Raw genomic sequence first — 14,011 nt, 5'->3', positions numbered from 1 at the left:
TCGAATGTTGAATTCGGTGATAAATCTTACAAAGGACACATTTGATTTGACAAAATTATCTATAATTTAAAAATTCTTAAAACTGGAAAGTAGCAGAACATTTTTTCTCCAATATAACCATGCTTTCAAAGCTATTTTTTTTAGAAAAGAGTTAAAGAAAAATAATCCCTGTGAATTCTGAAAAGGTTTCATATTTACTAAAATAAGACAAACTTTTTCTTATGGCGAGACACAAAGGCCACATCACACCCTCAGTTTTGCTTTGTGGTCTTCAGAAATTCACTGAATTCCTTTGAGTCTCAGTTTCCTCAAAGGGAACATTCTGCTAGAGTTAGAAAAAAAATACTACCAAGAAAGAGAAATTAGCATTTAGCTTTTCCATGCCTGTTTCAATTTTGTGAACTCATTTCCAATGTCAATCAAATTTCATCTCAAAGAAATGTTCTCCCTTCATATGCCCTCTGGTAGTTTATACCATTCTGCTTTAACAAAAATGTTCCTCAAAATGTTCATTATTCTCATCTTGAAATCAGGGTACCAATGAACTACAATAAACCAGCCCTGATTCCATGTAAAAATTGTATTTCCGTTGCATTTTTTCAAGATGAAAAGATAGGTTCTGGCTATCTAGGCCGTAGCACTAAGACACTAAAAGGTTCACTTCAGTAGAACCTTTAAGCAAAGGTTCGTTTTGCTTAAACACACACACACACACACACACAAAAAAAAAAAAAAAAAAAAAAAAAACCCACTATATACACACACACACACACACAAGTTAGGCAGTTTAGCAAACTGCTAAAAGCATAGAAAACACAAAGCTGATGAACAGACCATGTAATAATGTTTTCAAAACACAAAGGGATATATTTCGTAAGACTGAAGATAGTTACACTGACACCACCGAACCCTAAACCATTCCTTCATTTTCTAGTCAGAAGGTGCAATGATGAGACTGCTAATACTGATTTTCATGCAAACTACTCTTACTCACATTTAATCGGAAGCATTTCTAAAAGTCCCATTTGGTAGAACAAGTGTAAGATTTTCTATATCAGGAGACAAACATTCTGGATTACTATATGATGACCCTGCCTGTCAGTTAACAGACTTCTTTTGGTATCACCATACAGTAGTATTTACAGTTAAATCAAATAAGATAAATGGAAAACACAAAAATTTAAGCACAGATACTAACAGAGTTTCAAAAAGTTAATTCAATTGAAAGAGAGACTTAGCTATGCTGAAACTGGTACATTTCTTAGTCAGAAATTGACAGTTTAAACTGGTCAAATGAGTGCTTGTGAAAAAAAAATACGAAAGAACATTTTCAGATGCTGGTGCTATATCATTAATACCTGTGTAAAAGAAATAAAGAATTTAGCAAATATATTTTTAATTTCTTTAGCACATTCAACTTGAATACATGTTCTCTGAAATATATTGGGGAACTGCCTATATTTTGAAATGACAGTTAACCTTAATGTAGGATCACTTTAAACAACTGAAAAATGCTAAAGCTCTCGCAGTTACCATGGAATTATGTGTTCACATGACTTCAATTTCTACCTAACCCCATTGGAGAGTCCAAAAATTAATCATTTAAATACTGACCTCCCATTCTGGCCTTCTCTCCTCACTTTTTGGATAAGCCAATTCTCAACCATAGCACATTATCGACAGATGATTTTTCTGTTTCTGTACCTAAGCTGCAAAGCACTGCTTAAAATAATGATAATAATAATAATGATGGTGATCACACATTCGATCTATTTTCTACTGAGCTTTTTCCTCACTTGGCAATTCCTCCCTATATTACCTCATTTTCAGATGTATGGCTTAATTATTAGATTCATAACAGTTTTAGAACTAAAGAATCTCAGAGATGTTACTGCCAATTCCATCATTTGAATAGTATAAACTAAGATTTAGAATTTAAAAGACTATAGCTTTACAAACATTGAGCCAATTTACAATTTATATATTTATATAGTCTTTTAAATTCTAGATCTTAGTATACCTCAGGAGCCAATCTACAGAGAAATCAAGGACTCAACCTGAAACCACAATGACTGAATGTTTCATCTTGGCCATATACTAGCTACATGCATCTGGACAAACCACCAATCTCTGTGCCTCAGTTTCCTAACTTCCAAAATAGGTATAATAGTACTATCTAGCTCATTGGATTGTGACCATTAACCAAGTTAATACTTGTAAAAAGCATTAGAACTGGACCTGGCACATACAGTAATTAAGAATCAATTGTGTTATCATCATTCTCTGTAGAACTCTGGCAAATGAGAACATGCCCCTCTCTTCTACCTTTACTTCCCCATTGTTCCCAACTCTCTCCACATCCAAGAACTCAGTTGCTCCAATCTTCTCTCCCTTCAAGAGCTTTAAGCAAAACTCTTCCACTCTATTTTTCTTTTTTTGTTTGATATCAAGCTCCTTAGTCTTATTTTCTCATACCTATTTAACCACAGTTTAATTCATTCCTTGGCTCTGGGATTTTCATTCTCTGTGATCTCCAACACTTATTCCTCAAGATATGCTACCAAATGCCAAATCTTTATCTTCAGTGTTGAGCTCCTACCCAAGCTCTAAACCTGTATCTCCAAGCATATATTTTTACTTGAGCATTTTATTATGATCTCACACTCAATTATCCTCACATGTAAAATAATTTCTAAGGTGCCTGCCAACTATAAAAATTTCCAATATAATCTAAAATAAAATTTGTCATTTCCTCTACTCATTCCAAATCAGTTTTCCACTATTATTTCACAATATTTCTATTGGTGGCACCATATAATTCTCCCAATAACCAAATACCACCTAGTCTTACTTTATAATTTCTGACATTATCCATTCATTTCTAGCCTAATGTTTTACTCAGATTTTCCTGGGTTTTCTCCTGCTTCCAGCAAACAACCTCCCAATTCTGCATTATATAAGTTCCATTTTAATCTTCCTAAAATGTCACATTATCATCTACTTAAAAACATCCAATAAACCTCCACTGTTAAGTTCAAATCCCTTAACTTGGCATTGAAGTTTTTCTCCAATTGTTTCCCAAACCATTTTTGCAACACCATAATCCACTAATTCTCATACATTATTATATACCTCAATCAAACTCTAGTTACCACCTAAGTGAACATGTCTGTATAATCACGTGATACCTGCAATCTCTAGAATGCCTTCCACATTGTTCACTTATATCCCAAATTTATCATGGCTCACTTCAATTTGATCCTTTCTCAGGAAATCTTACAGCCCAGGGTAACTTAATACCACTTAATTATATAATGCCTCACAGTTATCTAATGTGTGTATCATCTCTCACATCAGAGTAAAAACAAACCTATGAATCATTAGTATCATGTATCTCTTTGCATCTACCGTATTTTCCTAGTAGGAAAATAACCACTGAATTGCCTGAAGAACATTATCACCTGCTTTATGAAACCCTAGCTACTGCTCATGTAATCCCACTTAAGAGAAAGGACTTGCAGAAGGAATAATAGAAATAAAAAGTAACTATTTTGTAACCACTAGAGTAATAATGATTCATGCAAGAATCATCAATGGATGCTAAACCATCACATGAAAGTTTCTTGGGGAACAGGATATTTATACAGTCTCAAATATATCTGAACAAATTACTTATGAATTACAAAGGGAAAAAAGGTACCTTTACAGTGGAGAAATCTGGCGGACACCAAGTGATCAAAGTTAACATCACCAATAATGGGATAAACTGACATCATGTGCCTCCTGATGTGATGCACTGAGGACACAACATCACTTATGTATTATTCCTGCCAAAAATGCATAACCTGAAACTAGTCATGAGGAAACAATCAGACAAACCAAAAACTGAGGGACAATCTACAAAAAACCTGACCTATACTGTTCAAAAATGTCAGTGTTGAAAGACAAAGAAAAGCTGAGAAATTGTGTATGCGATCCTGGATTGGATCCTGGATCAGAAAACTGAAATAAAGGATATCACTGCTACACAGGACAAGGGTGAATTTATATGTGGACTGTATCAGGTAATAGTATTACATTAATGTTAAACTGCCTGATTTGGAACATTGTTCTTTGGTTAAATAAGAGAATTTCCTTATTCTTAGGATAAATATTCCCAAATATTTGAGAGTAAATAAATCTAACACGTATTCTTTAATTGTTCAGCAATAATATCTGTAATTTGAATAATAACATGTATCAATAAACGGATTGGACAAAAATGTGGCAAAATATTAATAACAGGTGAATCTACAATGAGATCATTGTACTATTGGTACAACTTTTCCATTTTCTCAAAAATAAAATTTAAAAAATGAATACCCTAATACCACACAAAAACTTTTGAGTTTTTATTTATTTGTGGCATTTACATCTTATCTGACCATCTTAAAGCCAGACATACTTGCAGTGGAAGAGTTTGCTTTATAAAAACATATGTTCTAAAAAAACAAATACATCTTTTTGGAACCAAAGAACCATTTGATAATGTTAACAGCCCACCACTATTTTTTTTAAATTCACATTTCTAAAGTAAACCTCAGTTAAAATAAATAAAGTCAGTTTCAAATGGTAAAAAGTCTTAGACAAATAACAAAGTAGTTTTAATATTTTCAACTATGCAGAGAAAGTGGAGAAAGCTAATATTGGTTGATTAAGCATTTTAAGGAAAAAATGATGCTCTATAATTAACATATTAATAAATAAGCATTTGTAAATTATTGAAAGTTTGCTTCCTTAACTATGATTATAGAATATTGAAAATATTGCTCATAGAACACAAATTTCATCTTTCCTCAATTATAAAAAAATTCCAATTTAACTGATTATAAGTTTTGAGTAAGGTTTTGTAATATAACCATTAATTGATTATTTCTATAGGCTTCCTAAAGCCTTTAAAAACAATACTTCTAGTCATAGTAAAATATGGTACAAAGATTTTCTAGATTCAGTATAATTAGTAACAGTCCTTTAAAGTTGGATACCTTATTTATGAGATGTTCGGTAACAACTTCTCTTAGTCCAGTGTAGAGCTTTTCTCCATGTTTATGCAAAACCATTGTATATGCATTTCTATAGAGCTCCTCAAAACTAAGACCACTGTTATTCTTACGCTGGATTTCTTGAATTGCATTTTTCAGAAGGTCCCAAATGCTGTTTACATATTTTTCATCCATGGTCATCTGTAATATCCAAGAGAGAAAAAGAGACAAAAACAAAAACAAAAACCAATGGTTGAAAACTTGTCTGTATTTATCCATACAGTAAATATTTTATTATATGGCTATGATGATAAAGCTGTATGACTTATAAGGATGTTAACAATCTGTTTTAATAGAAATAAAATACATTTACAAAGTTTTTAGTTGATAGAAACCATTTTTTAAAAATCCTTTAAGACCTCCCTCCCTTATCTGCAGCAGAACCCCTCCATTTAAATAAAATCACAATCTGTTATTAATACTTGCTTTAGCAGAAAGTGTGAAACATCTTTCCCCTAAGTTTATTTAGTAAAACACAAGCTCAGAGATTTCCTCTCCTGTAGATTTATAGAGCTCCTTGATAAAATTAAAGATTGAGGAAAGACCTGCAATTCAAAATAAAACAAACAAAAAAAACAAAATTAAAGCCCCACATTTTCTGTTTAACCTAGCATACTCTAATTTTCCTCCTTTCCCAGATTAGATTCCATGGTCCATCATTTGTAACTACCTTTTATGTAACATTTGTTTTAAGTCACTTGTCCCTCTCTTCCTCCCTCCAAAAATACGCCATTAGAAGACCCAACTGCCTGCCTACACTGCACCCATGTGGTTGAAAGTAAATGAAGAATAAAACATATGCTCATATTCAATTCATCTCAGTTTAAATTCATGACCACTAATCACAAATGGGTCCTTAGTTTAACCCCACAATCCTACTTTTCTCTAATCTACTGACCCAAATATCCTAGATGATTTTACCATCTTTCCGGATAATGACTTGCTTCCTGTTCTGAGAAAACAGGAACCTGAAAAGAAACTACAAATTCACCATATCCACTAATCTAGTTGACTGCATACCAATATAATTTGTTAATTCTTGTGCTACTAGCAAATTAGTGCCCAATTCTTATACTCAAATTATAGCACAGGGACAAAAAACACAGGCAAATTCTAGGAACTTGTTATAAATGGAGAATTTCAGAACCCCAACCCAGACCTACAGAACCATAACTTGCATTTTAACAAGAACCCCAGGTGATTCATACACAGAATGAAGTTTAACAAGTACTGCTCTAGTTCCGTAACAACTCATCTATTCAAGGACCCCCGTTGGCAATCTTCCTTCCTAGCATTATCAAATTTTTTTCTCTTCTCTGCTACATAATTTCCATCTGCATTCAAAATAATCAGTTTTCCATCTTAAAAACAAACAAACAAATCCTCACAACCCCACATATTTCTCCAGCACGACCTAATTTCTCTCTTTTCCATTTACAGCAAAATCACAAGGCAGGGAAGAGAACTCTATGTTGACTGTATCCAAGTCCTATTTCCCCCATTATATCTTGAAGCCCCTCTAGTAAGGATCCCCATTTTCTACCATTTCACTGAAATTACTCTTGAAGAGGTCATCAGTGACTTCCACATTGCTAAATTTAATGGTCAAAGTCTCAGTTCTTATCTTACTTGACCTATCTAGCAGCAATTCAAAGAGCTAATCATTCCTACTTGAAACGGATTTCTCACTTGCCTTCCAAGCTATACCATCTTTCTACTCTACTGGCTTGTATTTGTCAGTCTGCTTACCGGTTCTTCTTCATCACAACTGCCAACCCTAAGGATCAAGTTCTAAGCTTTTTTGTCCATCCACACTGTTTTTAAAAGGTGAAGTTGATGTCATCTATTCTCATGGCTTTAAGTTAACCTCAAAATTTATATATCCTATTTGGCCCTCTCCCCTAATATCGGTCATATTTTCAGCTTCCTACTCAATGTTTCTACTTGAATGCCTATTAGCAAGTCTAAAACAGAAACCCTAATCTTTCCCCCTAAATCTACTTCTCCAAATGCGCAAATGTCCAATCCACCCTTACAATTGCCAAAAAGCTTGTAATCCTCGTTACACCCTTATCTCACTTTTAATCCAACTGGAAATTCTATTGTCTCTACCTTCAAAATATATCCAGAATCTAAGCCCTCCTCACCACTTCCATTATTACTAGCCTAGTCCAAACCATCATCTCTCAGTTTACTGCAAGAGCCTCCTATCTGGTCTTGGTTTCTGCTCTTAGCCTATAATCACAGAGCAACCAGACTGACCTTCAGAAAACATAAAATCAACTTATGTAACTCATCTCATTTTGCTTGGAGTTGAGGTTCCGACTCTATGCTACAAAGCCTTATTCGAATCTGATAACCTCTCTGACATGAGCAAGTCCTCCCGTCTTGCTCGCTTTGCTCCAGCCATACCAGCTTCCTTGCTATTTATTCCCTGTATACGTCAAACAAGTCCACTTCAAGGTATCTGTATCTGCTACTCTCTCTGAAATGTTCTTACTCTAAATACTTTCATGGCTCATTCATGTATCAACCTCAAAACTCTGCTCAAGTGTCACCTTAAAATGAAGCTTTAACTGCCCACTCTTTTTAAAATAGCAGCAGCCTCCTACTAGTGACCCTCAAGTTCCAATTTTTGGAACTTTCTGGATTTTTCTTGGCCTCCCTCCTCCCACCCAATGTCAGCTCCATGAAGACTGGGATTTTTTTCACTGCTGAATCCCTCAGCCACTAAAATCAGATCTGGCATTTAACAGGCTCTTACTAGTATACTTGTTGACTGAATGATTTCCTGCTAATCTTTGGGTAAGGAGCCCTTTTTGTGCCACATGAACTTTACAAGTTCTGTATTCACAATCTGGGAAACCCTGCAACAATTACTTATCAGCTTCACACATACTTCTGACCTGAAATGAACAGAAATTACTGAGCTAGTAGAATTTCCTCCAAAGAGGGCAGGAAAAAAACACCACCACACCAACTTTTGGAAATGATCTATATGCTTACTGTATTGATTTTGGTGATCATTTTCACAGGTAAATACCTCCACACTCATCAAGTTGCATACATTAAATATGTACAGTTTTTTGTATGTCAATCTACCTCAATAAAGTGGTTTAAAATAAATCCTCTCCAAGCCACGTCTAATGGGTATGAATGTCAAAGAGAAAGGAGTAGGTAGGCAAAACAAGTCTTTCAGTCATTCTACCAATAAAATACCAGCTCAACTATCAATGAGGAGGATTCTTAAGCAGATGATTCAAACTGAGTCTTATTATTCTAAACTTTTTTGGAGAGCTTAAAAAGGAACCCTTTAAGAGAACAATGCCTTTCCTTTATTTAAATATTCAAATCCCAGGTCTATTGGACTTTTCTGAAATGGCTTTAATTGAATTTACCCCTACACCTAAACTACTATTTTTTTTTATTAGATATCCTGATACATAGGATGCCATCCATATAAAATATAAATAAGATGTAGCTATTTAAACTTTTCACAAATAAAAGATACAAGCCCATGTGATAATAACAACTTTAATAGTCCGTGTACAGTAGTCTCCCTTATCCACAATTTTGCATTCTGTGGTTTCAGTTACCCACTGTCAACCATGGTCTGAAAATACTAAATGATAAACTCCAGAAATAATTAATTCATGATTTTAAAATTACAAGCCATCTGAATAGCATGATGAAATCTGGCACCATCCTGTTGTGTGCAGCCCAGGACAGGAATCATCCCTTTGTCCACTTGGCAGCTATCTTGGTTATCAGATCAACCATCACTGTTTCACAGTGCTGTGGTTCATGTAACCATTATTTTATTTAATAGTGGCCCCAAAGAGCAAGAGTAGTGATGGTGGCAATTGGGTATGCAAAAGAGAAGCAAAAAGTGCTTCCTTTAAGTGAAAAAGTTAAAGTTCTCAACTTAATAAAAAAAATTTCACATGCTGGGAGGTTGTGAAGATAGACAGCAAAAATGACTCTTCTATCCATGACATTGTGAGGAAGGAAAAAGAAATACGTACTAGTTTAGCTATCATACTTCAAACCACAGTACTTACAGCCACAATGCATAAGTGCTTAGCGAAGACAAACAGGCATTACACCTGTGGATAGAAGACATGAACAAAAAACGTGTCCCAAATGATAGCATCAAGAAAGCATTGAGTCTGTATGAAGACTTTAGTAAGAAAACCCCTCAAACAAATGACCACATTCACATAACTTTTATTACATTATACTGTTATAACTGTTCTAATTTATTATTGTTGGTACTACTGCAATTTCAGGCATCCACTTGAGATATCAGAATTCAGCCCATAAAAGAGGACTACAGTATGTGGGATGTGGTTTTGTTTGCTGATAGCATATGCAGACATTACAATAAAGCAGACTAAGACACCATCCCTTAATATTAAGTAATAAACACTTGAAGTAGAAGGAATATTTAGAATGATTTCAAAGAAAGAGCTGTGTATCAACTATAAACTCCAGAGATAACTATACTGCCAATAGTTGAGCAAAACTTCAAATGATCTTTTCAAGCTCTATAAAATAAGATTCCATAAAAGCTAGAAAATGTACAAAAAATGTCTCTACCCAGCATGAATTACTAAATATTCTATTAGAGACTAAAGAATTTTAAAAATATAAACCAAGAGGCTTCAAATATTGTACAAGTACTCTTACATTATACTAAAGTCATTTCTCATATAAGTAAAAGCTGTTTTATAATCCAAGACTGTAGTAGTATTTCCCTTAGTATTCATGCCTTATAAAGCACAGATGGAACAACAGGACAATGACGTTTCTTCTGGTGATTGCTCAGGTATAAAAATTTTCAAACAAAGGAAAAGAGATTAAATAATTTATCCAAATCACAGAGCTAGGATTAAAACTCATACATCCCCAAATCTAGTTCATACTATTTGGCTCACCTCACATTTCACTGTGCTAACATGGTAAAGTAGTGTCACAGTGTCAGTCACTAATTATCCTGGTAACCACAGGATGGTATACTAGTAGAGAACATAGGTTTTGCTGTCTGAATGGCCTGGATTTGTGTCATGGCTGTTTTAAATTCACAAGCCATGTGACCTTGAGCAAATTAACAGCCCTAATAAGAATGTCAGAAGTTAGCCCAGCCCAGGACACAGTATAATTCTTCTTATGTTGACTAACAAGTACCCAATGATAGAATCTCTTGAATTCTCATATATGGGCATCAAATGTCAGAAAAAAATATATAGCTCTTCAAACTTAGCAAATAAACAGATATGAGCTAAAAGAAAAGTACCGTAAGAGTACAACTATGCTGCCCTGGCCAGGTGGCTCAGATGGTTGGAGTGTCATCCCGTACACCGAAAGGTTGCAGGTTCAATTAGGGTGAGTGCTGGAGGCAACCAATCGATGTTTCTGTGTGTTTCTTGTTCCATCTCTCTCTTTTTCTCTATCTCTGTCCCCCTCCCCCCCAATAAAAAAATCAATAAAAACATATCCTTGGGTGAGGATTAAATCATTTAATCCGAGAAAGTTCTGTCCTGGGCTCTTTTCGCTCTACACTGGGTCCCTAAGGATTTTCATTCATGGTTACAACTACTACCCACACATCTAGGGTTCTAAAATGCACAAGACTAAATTGGCAAGGGATTCTGGAGACTCCTAGAACTGTATACAAAAATTTGCAAATATAATGTGTGTACACTTTTCTGGGTAGTGGATCCCTAACTCAGATTTCCCAAGAAGTTTGGCCCATATCTCCAAGAAGTTATATGTTAATTGCTCCCAAATCTATTTTGGAGCCCAAATATTATCCCTGAAGCCTATTTTATTCTATTTTATTCAACTATCTGCTTGCCGAAACCGGTTTGGCTCAGTGGATAGAGCGTCGGCCTGCGGACTGAAAGGTCCCAGGTTCGATTCCGGTCAAGGTCATGTACCTTGGTTGCGGGCACATCCCCAGTTAGGGAGTGTGCAAGAGGCAGCTGATTGATGTTTCTCTCTCATCGATGTTTCTAACTCTCTATCCCTCTCTCTTCCTCTCTGTAAAAAATCAATAAAATATATTTTTAAAAAATAAATAAATCAACTATCTGCTGGATGTCTCGTATCCCTCTCTCTTCCTCTCTGTAAAAAATCAATAAAATATATCTAAAAAAAATAAATCAACTATCTGCTGGATGTCTCCAATCAAATGCTCCAGACAAAACCCCTGGTAAACTCACTCACCACGCTCACCCAAATCTTCCTCTTGTATGCTCGGATTCAGTAGTGGCAATATAATCACCTAGTTACAACAAGATAGAAGCATACCGTTATCTTTTTTCCTCTCTCTCAAAACCTTCGCATCCATTTACCAAGTGCTGCTAACATTAGGACAAATATGCCCCCATTCTTTCATCCTGAATAGTATTGCCTTAAAACTTTCATCTAGATCACCGAAAGAGCTTTCTAACCATCATGAATGCTATATCCTCAAAATCACTATCAAAATAGACATATGAGCATCATGCCCTATTCAAAATCCAGCTCTCATTAATGACAGGCCTGTGGGGGGTGTATTTTAAAAGGGAACATAACAACTCTTTGAGATATAGTGTAAGCAACTTCAACCAGTGAAAATGTAGCCAAAGTCTATGCCTACTTTAACTTTATTTTTCACTCACCACTACCTATTTTACATTTATTCCCTAACAAAATTAAACCAATAGCAAATCTGGACCACTGTCACTCCTCTCCATTCACTTTCCCATGTCTTCTTCTGCCTCTTCTTTATTTGATTTTCACATAGCCCCTGAATACAACTCAGGTGTCATATTCTCCAGGGATCCTTCTGACTTCAAGCAAAACTCATGACTCCTTCTCAGCTGTTTCAGAATATTTGGGTTATATCTATCATTACATTATCATAATGCTTCATAATATGTTGAATACCTTTTTTTTTTTTACTAGATACTTAAGGGATTGTATGTTTTTCTTCAATGCAACTTAGAAGGCTATAAACAAATGTTTGGTGAATGAGTTTTTTACCTTATGTTACACCAATGCAATTTTTAAAACATGAATATTTGAATTACTAAGCACAATAACATGGAAGAATATTTTAATGTGCTTATCTACAGCAATGAAAGTAATGTTTAAACAATCTAATGTCTTTTTCAAATAGAAATTAAGTACAATAACGTGCAGCGACAAACTCCAATTTCAGATATTAATATTTTCAGATTTTTCATTCACCTAACTAAATACTTCAGATGGCTACTTAATCTTGAATTTTATTAATAAGTGCTAACTGGGAGGAAACTACTGAATGGAAAAAGCCATTAAGGTGAAGATTTATAAGCTACAATCTCTCCTAAAATTAAACAAGTCCATAAACAATACACTAAAGAAAACTAGCTTCAAGTGCAAATTCCTACATACACATGCTTTGGTCTTGGAGTCAAGTGAACATGTCAACAATAGTAGCAAAATAATTACGCTAATAATGAACTTTTAATTTCTCCCTCACCCATCCTGATACAGCAAGCAACATTACCTGTCTCAAAATTTAAAGGCTCTAGTTTTATGTACATTTAAAAAAAGTTTTAACATCCTTATCTTACATATTTATGTGAGTACGATTTTAATTCCATTTGATGAAACTGATTTACTTAGGTTGCAATAACTGCAAATATACTCAAGAGGGACTTGGTAACAATACTTCAGCAAAACAAATGATAAAATAAAATGCATCCACAGACATATACACAAAAATATTTGCTAATTGTTAAGTGTATATGATATCTACCCGCAAGAAGCTCAAGTACAAAGTGATCAGCCAGCAAAGTAAATTCATTTAGCAGGAAAAAAAGCAAAAGCTCTTTTTTAAAGGGAAGATAAAATTACGTATTCTTAAATTCTTAAGGTTTAGTAAAACTTTTAAAAATCAAATCAAGACTTTCATTTTTAAAGGTGACCTTCTTCCCCTTACCTTTCCCCAATCCAAGATTGAAATTCCCTCATTAGAAAGTACCAATAACAAAAATAATGCTAACAGTCTTAATTTTCTTTCACAAACATCTGACTTTTCATCTACATTACTTCAAATGATACAAAAACATAACTTTCTAAAGGTCTGAATTTGAAAGGATGTAAGTCTATTATATATTTACACATCTTGACAGTCAGGTAACTACTAAGAGTTGGAGAGAACTATAGTATGAGCCAATTAGAACTAAAATGAAGAGAACTATATTCTTCACATTTACTATATACAAAGGACAAGAAGTCTTTAGTCCCCTATGAATAATTTTCTACAAGAAATTTAGAACAGGGTGGGTGGGGGAAAAGGGTGAGAATTTGAAATTCCAAGCAATTCAGAATGACACAGCTAGAAAAAAATAAACAAGGAAAAATGCTTGATCTTAATTTTAAACTTCAGCCTCAAAAAAGTTGCTTTGGTAAAAATATCTGAGGAATGGCAGTGTTCTAGTCAGACACAACTAAGCCATCAATTATGAAAGGAAGCTCCCTCCCCGATTTTAAGCATCTCAGAGTAATATAGTCTCTCTTCCTTTATTTTATTGTATCCTTTATAATACACAGCACAATGCCTAATAACAGTCAAAAATGATTTAAATGCAGTCCAGTTATTGTTAATGATGATTAATAATATTTGATGACAAAGATCTATGTAATGATTTATGACATCTGCAATAATCCTATCCATCAGTTAATCTTTAAGCAAACTCAAACAGCAAAAATATAGCCAAAGACCCAAGCTTTGAGGAAAAACAGCCCAGTGGGAAACATTCATACTTTGGACAAGTTATTTAACTTTCCAAACTGCATTTTCCTCATCTTCTTGGGGAGGAGGAAATGGGAGAAGACACTGTATTATGTGGCAATTAAGTAAGTTTGTGAGAGCATTTGGCACACAACACTTGCTG

General features: G+C 34.4%; 1 protein-coding gene across 4 annotated transcripts in view; it reads right to left on the bottom strand.

Annotated features, from left to right (window-relative positions):
- The window catches only part of CUL3 (cullin 3), a 108,325-nt gene that overhangs the window by 80,470 nt on the left and 13,844 nt on the right, over window positions 1-14,011 (bottom strand). For 2 of the 4 annotated variants that reach the window (XM_054723513.1, XM_054723516.1), the window contains exon 2: window positions 5,025-5,222. The exons of 1 other annotated variant lie outside the window; for it this stretch is intronic. In XM_054723513.1, coding sequence (XP_054579488.1) covers window positions 5,025-5,222 — 198 coding nt within the window. Of the gene's footprint in view, window positions 1-3,700; window positions 3,764-5,024; window positions 5,223-14,011 lie in introns of those variants that run through there. One more of the 4 variants, XM_054723515.1, reaches the window with a different exon arrangement.

Source organism: Eptesicus fuscus, chromosome 11, assembly GCF_027574615.1.
Source record: "Eptesicus fuscus isolate TK198812 chromosome 11, DD_ASM_mEF_20220401, whole genome shotgun sequence".
Lineage (NCBI taxonomy): Eukaryota > Metazoa > Chordata > Mammalia > Chiroptera > Vespertilionidae > Eptesicus > Eptesicus fuscus.
This window is presented reverse-complemented; position numbering and strand designations above follow the sequence as displayed.